Source organism: Bos mutus, chromosome 21 (assembly GCF_027580195.1).
Source record: "Bos mutus isolate GX-2022 chromosome 21, NWIPB_WYAK_1.1, whole genome shotgun sequence".
Classification (NCBI taxonomy): Eukaryota; Metazoa; Chordata; class Mammalia; order Artiodactyla; family Bovidae; genus Bos; species Bos mutus.
The window spans coordinates 44144273-44154396 of NC_091637.1; the positions used below are offsets into that span (position 1 = coordinate 44144273).

A 10124-nucleotide genomic window follows, 5' to 3' on the forward strand; every position below is an offset into this window, starting at 1 on the left:
CTTATTTCTTTTTACTCATATTGAGGCCACTCTTAAGATGTTTATTGTGGCTGGCTGAATTACAGCTGCCCCAAAGACATCCAGGTCCAAATCCCTGTGGATGTAACCTTATATGGTTTAAAAAAAAAAAAAAAAAGTGGAGTTTATCCTGGATTATCCAGGAGAGCCCTGAATACAATTACATGTATCTTTATAAGAGGGAGATCTGACACAGACAAAAGAAGAGAAAGCAACTTAACTAAGGAGGCAGAGATTAGAGTGGTAAAGCCACAAGCCAAGGAGTGCAGGCAGCCAGGAGAAAGCTGGAAAGACAAGTAACTAATTCTTCGCTAGAGCGTCAGGGAGCATGGCCCTGCCAACACCTTGATTTCAGCTCAGTGATACTGATTTCAGACTTCTGGCCTGCAGAATCATGAGAGAATAAAATTCTGTTGTATTAACCCATTAAGTTTGTGGTAACTTGTTACAGCAGCCCCAGGAAACTAATAGATTTATCTTACGGATTTTGGACTAACAATCTTGGCAGTTCTTCATTTATGTTTTCACTGCCTGGTCTAGCATTTCTCAGACACTACTGGTAAGATTCAACTTGGATGCTTATTAAAAAACACAGAATCCCATGTCCTACCACAGACATATCAAAACAATTTTCAGAATAAGCCTTAAAAACCATATGAGGGAACATTAGTCTAGATTCTTCCGGACTGTCTTTACATTCTGTCAAAACTTTATCTCAGTTGCTAATGATGATATAAAACATTCTGCCAGACTGCATGTCTCTAAGTACAATTTAACTTTCAGGTTTATTTTTTTAACCATTTCATTATTAATCTGGAAATACATCTTTCAGGAGTTCTACATATGAACAGCTGTTATTTATTCTTCCAATTAAAGATTATTTCAAATTATTAACATATTTCTCTGTCTTCCATTTCAGTATCCTTTTATACCACATCCACTATTTCCGTTTTTTTTGCTTTGTTTAGTCTGACAGTAAAACACTTGGCTTTTTAAAATTGCAACTAATCAATAAAAGTATTCCTATATACAAAAAGTATAGCTATATTATACATTCCTATACTCCTATATCTCACTTTTGGTCTTGTACTCTATATTTTTTTAGGCACAGTTTACATATAATTAAATGCAGATTTTAAGGATATAATTTGAAAAGTTTTAACAAATACATAGATTATACCCTTGTAATCATCACCATAATCAAGATATGGAACATTTCCATCAGTCCCAGAAGTTTCCTCCTTTGCTTTTATTCCTCTACTTCTTTCTAACCTTTCTATAAATTCTCTTCTTGTATGCTTTACTAAAGCATCCCACATGATAGCCTTAATAGCTATTAATTCAACCTGCCATTTGCTTCTTTCATTCTTAGTTCTAGAACTGATCTTAGGAAAATGTACATGAATTACAAATGTGGTCACAGCAAAACGCTGATGGTAAGATTCTGATTCTTCCTCTTTATATCTCATAGGAACGTTAGCTACATATCAGCAGAAGCATTCATTTTGATAGTGCATGTTCCTATGGTCAGTTCCCATATACACTTCAGACTTCAATTTTTTTCCATTTCCTGGGCCTATGGAGAAGGATTATTTTGTCTGACCACAAGATTTGTTTCACACACATAAGGGTTTGCCAGCCAATAAAATGATCTCCCACATCAACACAAAACTTTCGCTGAAAGATAATCTGGATGGATAAACAACAAGGTCCCACTGTATAGCACAGGGAACTGTATTCAATATCCTAGGTTAAGCCACAATGGGAAAGAATTAAAAAAAAAAAAAAAAAAGAAGAACGTCTGTATGTGTATGGGCTTCCCTGATAGCTCAGTTGGTAAAGAATCCACCTGCAATGCAAGAGACCCCAGTTCAATTCCTGGGTCTGGAAGATCCGCTGGAGAAGGGATAGCTATCCACTCCAGTATTCTTGTGTTTCCCTTGTGGCTCAGCTGGTAAAGAATCCACCTGCAATGCAGGAAACCTGGGTTTGATCCCTGGGTTGGGAAGATCCCCTGGAGAAGGGGAAAGGCTACCTACTCTAGTATTCTGGTCTGGAGAATTCCATGGACTGTACAGTCCATGGGGTCCCAAAGAGTGGGACACACTGAGCTATTTTCACTACTATCTATGTATAACTGAGTCACTGTGCTGTATTGCAGGGGTTGACACAACACTGTAAATCAACTATACTTCAATTTAAAAAATTAAGTTAAAAAAGAAAGATAATCTGATATCATATTTCATCAATTCCAGATACATATTTTCCACATTTTAATGCATCTGAAATAAGGATGCCCTGTAATTGATGACAAATTAATAGTTTAGTTGGCTGTATTTTTTCCTTAGTGGTACATGTAAGAAAATATATCTTCCAATCAACTGCACCTTAGATTTAATAAAATATCATACTGTAAATTTGGTGGTTTTTTTTTTTTTTTCTCTTTCTTTTCTTGGCCCTGTTGTGCGGTTTGCAGGATTTTAGTTCCTCAACCAGGGATGGAACCCTGCCCCCTGCAGTGGAACCACAGAGTCCTAACCCTGGACTGCAGGGAACTTCTGTAAATTTAGTGCTAATTAGATACAATGTGCACTGATTTTCCTGGAGAAGGAAATGGCAACCCACTCCAATATCCTTGCCTGGAAAATCCCATGGACGGAGGAGCCTGGCAGACTATATTCCATGGGGTCACAAAGAGCCGGACACAACTGAGTGACCTCACACACACACACACACACACAGATTTTGCAAGCAGAGTACCTTCTTGATTTAGAGAAAAATAAGTAATTTTAGGTAGCTTTTATTAAGGGGAGGAGTGAAGCAAACAACTGTGATTTATTAACATTTAATTAACTTTGTGCAACTAGTCAGGTCAGTTTGAGGATATTCTAATTAGACTACATTCATCAGTTTAATCCTTATCTGGGTCAATAAACTTTGTACTTTCTTTTGTCAAAGACTTACTAGGTTAAACATTTGTGTCATGGTCAAGAGAAAGCCCAGGCAGAGGAAATGGATTAAGCAACATAAATACACTATCCTTAGAAATATAAAGACACTGCCCTACTGCTGATTAATTCATGTAAAATTAGTAAGGAGGACATTCACTACTAGTTTAGTACACTGATGTGTTTACACATTAAAGTACCTACTTTATGACATTCCTAAAAAACTGTTTATCTTTTGTCAGAAAAGTAAATACATGTACAGAGATAGACTGATGGAAGGAGGAGGAAGAAGGAAGCAAAGTAACTGATTATTGCCACAGCTTCCCAACCATTCTCTTGTTTCTGTCCTCTTGCCTCTTCAATCTATATTCCATATAGGGCCACTGGAACGATACCAGTAAACTAGAACACATTCCTCTGCTCAAAACCTAAGGGGTTCTCACTTGGAGAAAAGCCTAGTCCTTACAGCGAGCCCCCAGGCCCTATTCTTCTGGCTCAATGCAGCCCTGAAAGAAAGGCGCAAACCGTAATCGTGCTAAGAAACTATTTCTAGGGAATTATAGTACAATCAGTGACCCCATGAGACAGACAGAAATTGTTAAGTTCACTAGTTCTGGCCAAGTTTTAAATCTATTTTACTCCTAGTTCAGTTAGGATTTAAAAAAAGAAAAAAAAAATTTTTTTAATTGAAGTACAGCTGATTTACAACCAGTTATAATTTTGGAGATGGTGAGGGACAAGGAGGCCTGATGTGCTTCAGTCCATGGGGTTACAAAGAGTTGGACACAATTTAGCAACTGAACCACAACAAATAATTTTGGAAGTCCTGTAATGAATTATTTCCATTATTATACCCAGTATACTCAGCAGTCAAATCAATGGTTGATTATACATACATATACTTTCTGGAAACTAGATCTCCTTTCATCTACCATACCAAAAATAAGTCACTTGATGTCACTCCAATGCCTTTCTCACAGGTCTCGTCAACTCTCACTGCTCTTTGCCATACCTGACTTGCAAATTCCCACCTGGAGGAGCAATTCAATCGACATTTTTTGCTTTCTGAGCTGAGTGTGGCTAGAGGAAAGTCACAACTGTTTGTTGCACTTGTCCACTACAAAGTACTGGTCTCCAAACTGCATAAGATCCTTAAAATCATTCAACAGTCCTAGGCCGATCTGCTCAGCTCCCCTTCTGACTCCCTGAGGAACTACTCCAAACCTTTCCTGTCTCAAGCCTCAACCACATTTCCACGCCTATGCTCAATAAGTGACACTGCCTCCCACATCTCCAAGAAATAAACACTAGCAGCTGTTACCCCTTCAGACCCATCAATAAACCTTTCTACAAATAGATTTGGATGGACTCAATGCCTCTGCTTTCTCAGAAGACATGGTGTCCTACAGAGAGCTGAGCTTTCTGGCCACCTGAGCATGTAACCTTCCTGTCTGCTCTAGCACTGCTCTTCTAGTCAAATTAGCCCTGATCTCACAAAACCCCCACACGGTGAGGACCTTATTTCCAAATCCAATACTTTGCAGTCTTTTTGACCTCTCTTCAGTATTTGCCTTAATGATCATTCTGATCCTTTCCATTAAAACTCTCAGCTTCTGGAACACTTCTCATTTTCTTCCTGACCATCTCAGCCCCATCAGTTAGTCCATTTTCTCCCCTTGGCATGTGAATCTTATTTCCTCTGGGTATCTAGCCTTTGTAATTTCAGCCATTCTTGACTAATAACTCCTGAATTTATACCTTCAACTCACATCTCTTATTCTAAGTTCTCAATCATAATTTCAACTTACCAACTAGATATATCCACCTGGATGTATTTGTTGTTTAGTGTTTACATATTTATTTCTTAATACTTATTAAACAACCGAGTGCCTTCAGTGTGCCAACTACTGTCAAAGGTGCTAAGATGAAAAGACACAATCTTTGTCCTTTCAGATCTTAGTTTGTAGTTTTGGCGGAAAGGGATTAGGCACTTCAAATCCAGCATATGTGAAAACCAAACCTATTATCTACCTTCTAACTCTACTCTTCTCTCCTATATTCCTCATCTCCTTCTCCTCTGCCCAGCCCATGTATTTCTTAAGCCACTATGCCCTGTCCATTCTATCTCCTAGACATCTCTGCTATGTCCTCTCCTTCATCCCTTCTCCCACTGCACGGCCTTAGTTCTACCTTTAACATTTCTCATCTGGACTGCCACAAGGGCCTGCTAACTGCTTTCTCTGCTTTCTGCAAGAAGGCAGCAATCCATCTTCCACACTGTAGTCATCTACAATGCTATTTTCATCTGGGTATATGTCCTTCCCAGCTAAGAACCCTCAGAACTTCCCACTGGCTGGATTCTTTATCATTATGCACTTTATCTGTACTACTGGTATTTACTCCTGCTTCCAATGTGAGAGACCTGGGTTCGATCACTGGGTTGGGAAGATTCCCTGGAGAAGGAAATGGCAACCCACTCCAGTACTCTTGCCTTGAAAATCCCATGGATGGTGGAGCTTGGTGCAGGCTACTATCCATGGGGTCACAAAGAGTCGGGCACAACTGAGCGACTTCACTTCATTTCTCTCCAATAAGAACAAGCGCTGCAGGTGGAACCAAATGGCTTATCTACACATGTTATCTTCTCTGCTGACAAGCCCTCCCCTCCCCTGACAGCCTACACAATTTCTGATCAACATTTAAGGTTTAGCTCCTTTAGGAGACAGCACCACGGTTAACGAGATTCTCTGGTGGCTCAGCAGTAAAGAATCCACCTGCAATGCAAGAGATGCAGGTTTGATCCCTGGGTCAGAAAGATCCCCTGGAGAAGGAACTGGCAAACCACACCAGTATTCCTGCCTGGAGAAACCCATGCACAGAGGAGTCTGGTGGGCTACAGTCCATGGGGTCACAAAACAGTCGAACATGACAGCCCAGGACCCATAGCCAGATTTCCTCTGAGTTCGAATCTATTTCATACTGGCTGTGGGAATCTGGGCAAGTTACTTACTCTTTCTAAATCTCACTTTTCCTTTCCAAGTAGGAATAACAGAAGCAGTTACTTCACAGGGATTTGAGAAGTGAGTTAATATATGGAAAGTCCCTGGCATGCAGCAAATGCTTCAGCAGTGTGTAGCAATCGTTACGTATTCACCCTCCTTGGTACTCCCTCAGCACTTCACCATAAATCTCATGCTACACTGCCATGGTCCCAGGGCAGGAGCTTTCTCTTCTTCCTCTGCCAACATTCATCTTATCCTTTGCTAACAAAATCTATGAGACATTTTTATCTGAAATAACTACCAATAAATGTGGAATGTATTCAAGCTAAATGCTTGAGGAGGTACAAAAGAAAATGTACACATCTGGGCCAAGTCTTAAAAGATAAGCCAAATTTCATGTGGAAAAAAAGAGGTAAAGGGAAAAAACCACTCCACAACATTGACAAGCATGCATAAAATAGACATTAGAGAGGGCAGAGATGCTTGAGCAATGACAAATAGACTAGAATATGCCTACACGTGTGTTTTGGGGAGGGGATGTGTGCTGGGGCATCTTGAGAAGGAAGTCGGCCAGAAAGGATGATGAACGGTATTCAATGCTAGAATAAGGAGTTTAGACCTTACTGCAAAAAGAACTGGGTCCAAGTAAGTCCTTGTGACTACTGGTGCCATATGATTCAATCATTTCAGTTAGGTAAACTAGCAGTCATGTGAAGTCTGGACTGGAAAACAGAAAGACCAGAGATAGAGACCAATAACAGATACTGCTACAAGCCCTGCAAGAGATGGCAGGGACCTTAACTGGGGTCATGTAAACAAAAGATGGGCTAAACAATATTTCTGAGGTGAAATTATCTGGCCTTGATGATTGTTCTGGTATGGGGATGAAGGATATGATTCAGAGGCTTCTTGCCTGCAGGAATGGAAATGACATTAATGAAGATAAGAAATGCAGAGGGAGGAGCAAGGCGAGAAGTCCAGGAGAGGTGCAGTTCCTCCACCTGAAGTAATTCTGAAAACAATAAACATATTATTTAGAGTTCAAATCAAATGCTAACAGAACTATGCCATCATGCTGGCACCTACCGCTCTATTTAACAAGGACATCAGAGCAAAATGCATCCAGTTCAAAGGGCTCATTTGTTTACTAAATAATATGTTACTGTCCTGCCTTTGGGAAAGAAAAAATACCCTATTATGTAGAGGTGTAACCGAAGAGATTAAACGTGACCAATATTTTCAATATTGTGTATTCTTAAAGTCTGCTTTTTATGTTTTCTCCCGAAACAGTATTTTCTTAAAGCTTTAAGATTCTCTTCTGTTCCAAATATGAAAATTCAAGGCTGCTTATAAACGTATTTAAAAATACTGTCTTTAATTTTGCTTACTTGCTGCTTTGAATGAAGTGCTTACACTATTATTTTTGAATCTGTGATGTTCCCCTCTGTAATTTGTATCAAATAGGTATTTCACACTTTCTCTTTATCAAGACTTTCTTAAAAGGCTGAATAAGACAATCTGAACTAAAAGTGCAATGCCTAAAAGTTCTACTAATCTATTTCTATTAAGACAAACACAATATAAGGAAATTAACAGGCCTGCAATTTCTGTTCCTGAAATGAGGAAAGAGCAGGATAACTTTGTGCAGCCATAATCAAACTTCATGTGCAGTGGAATCTTCTTGCTTGTTAACAAAGTAGTTTTCTTTCCTCCCCATCTCAAGAGACTGATTTACTAGACAGTGGGCCCACAACCTTTTGACTTTAGCTCTTCAAACACCCCAGGTGATTCTGATGCAAGTGTTTCAAGGAGACTTTGAGAAATATGTGCACTGGCTTTGATGTCAGCTACATGGTTTAAAGTCCACCTCTCCCACTCACTGACTATATGACTTCAGACTATTACTTAGTTTCCCTGAGGTTCAGATTTCTCATCTGTAAAGGGGGATACTAAAAGCTTCACAAGAATGATGAGAAGATATAAGGAAACTGTGCTTACACAGTGCTAACACACCGTCCGGCTGTGGCTATTACTATGATTCACCTAGTCTCACAGGACAAAAATAAGGAAGAACTGGACATGTAGACATATTCATCATGACCTTCTAAATGCTTTCAAATTCCTGGTGATGTTTGTTGTTGTTGTTGTTGTTTTTTCCATTTTCATATTAAAATTTTCATCTGCAAGTTTCTGTAAGAACCTCCTGGTCACCCATGCCTTTCATCTCACCCTGCCTTTAATCTGTAATACATGAAAAGTTTCTGGACACATTACTTAAGAGGTTCCAGTTTGATAAGCAAATCTCATCAAAGGCATAAGGCTTGGAACACAAATATTCACCAGAAAATACTCTATTTTTCACATCAACATAAATACTCAAAAAATTAATACTTTTACTGAACATTAGGTTTTACAAGAGAGCAAATCCTGTTTGCTTTTCCTGTTTTGTGTAAACAGATAAATGTATTAATTCCTCATCTATAAAAGTATACTGCACCCTTTGCATCTTTCTTACTATGTTAAAGCTTTATAAAGGTCATCAGTTAATACTACCTTATCTTTACTTAAAAAAAAACAGGAATAAAATCTTATAAAAATACTTTATCATCTGCCAAAAACCGACTAACAAATGTGTCTCTCACATTATCAAAGATAAATAAGTAAAAGCAAAAAAGAAAAGTAAAGCTCACGCTGTTAAATGTGAAGGAACCATGAAACGCTGCTGAGTTGCAATCATCATGTATCAGTATCTTTCAAGTGCTCACTTGTACAAGGCACTATAGAGATTACCACCCTTCAGCCAAGGTACATGGGGGCAGGGTGGAAGGGAGGAATCACAGCTCTGAAGGCCCTTTCTGAAGGGAACTGCAGTTTGCCTCAAATCACCACCAAGGGATCTCCGCAAAAGATGTGTCTTTTGGACATTAGGAAAAGTAAAGGTACAGTGGGCTACCAGCACTTTGCAAAATCTCGTAGGATACTGGAGAAGAGATAAGATCCGGCGACTGTAAAATCCCTTGCCAAAGGATAATTTACAACAGGCCAGTACTACAATGTTTTAGAGAGAGAGAAGGGTAGGCGGAGACGGGTTCGAGAGGTCCCCAAGGGGAAATTCAGGGTGCGGGCAGGAAGGTCTGACAATGGGTTTCATAGCCCCCAACGTGGGGCGGGGGGCGGGGACTGTCTAGCTCCGACTTCCCCCTCCACTTCCCCACCTGCACCCGGAGCGGGCGGGGAAGGAGTCCACCGGAGGGTCGGAGCCGGGGCGGGGGGCCGAGGGCAGCCGCGGGTCCCCGGGAAATCAGAACCGCAGGGCCCCAAGGGAGGAAGGGCTGCAGGAGGGCGGGGCGCGGTGCGGCGAGGAAACCGAAAGGAGGCCGGCGGGGAGCGGGTGCCGCGCGGCCGGGGACCCCCCTCCGGTAACCCACCCCAGGGCCAAGGCGAGGAAGGGGGTCCTGCGAGCCAGAAGGAGGCAGAACTTACTCCGCGGTCCTCCTCCGAGAGGAAGTCGGGGCCGTCGTCCAGGCCTTCCTGCGGGGTCGGAAGGGCCCAGCGCGCCGGGGGAGAGGATGGAGTAGGGGAGACACAAAGGGAGACGTTAGTGCCCGGCCGGCGCGGCCCCCGCGCCCGCCCCGCGCCCGCCGCCCCCACCGCGCGCCCTGGGCTCGGCGCCGCGAACACCCACCATCATGGCTGCTCCGAGGCGAGGGCCAGCGCAGGCGCGCACCGCACCGCGGGCCGGAGGGAGCCGGCGGCGGCGGCGGCTGCAGGCGGGCGGGGCCTCGAAGCAACTCCGCCCCGCCCCGCCCCTCCCGCCCAGACGCTGGGGGCCAGGGTCTGAGAGCGCGGAGGAAGGACTCAGTGCCCTCCGCCCAAGGTCGTCGCATCCTAGGCCGAGATCGCCCAGGCCCAGGCGCACGTGTCTGGAGACCGCTCGCGGCTGGCCGGTTCAGACCCGGGAAGGGCCGAAGGCCACCCGGGGAGCTGTCCAGTTCCCTTTACTTGAGAGCTGTAGCGAAAACCAAGCAAGTGCCCTCCGGGAGCCACAAGAAAACTTCTAGTTTTTGTATGGTGCCACACGATAATTAATCACAATTAATATTTTGCCCGTAGATGTTGTGGGAACCAAGGCCCTTTATACAGTCATCGGTCAGGG

The 10124-nt window shown here is 42.4% G+C and overlaps 1 protein-coding gene across 1 annotated transcript in view; it reads right to left on the reverse strand.

The window, feature by feature from the left end:
* SNX6 (sorting nexin 6) overlaps positions 1 to 9762 on the reverse strand; it is a 47956-nt gene extending 38194 nt beyond the window's left edge. The window contains exons 1-2 of the mRNA XM_070358710.1: positions 9654 to 9762; positions 9452 to 9499 (exon numbers count right to left, since the gene is read on the reverse strand). Of these exons, the coding sequence (XP_070214811.1) occupies positions 9452 to 9499; positions 9654 to 9659 (54 nt within the window). The 5' untranslated portion in view covers positions 9660 to 9762. The remainder of the gene's footprint in view (positions 1 to 9451; positions 9500 to 9653) is intronic.
* Positions 9763 to 10124: the final 362 nt, after the last annotated feature.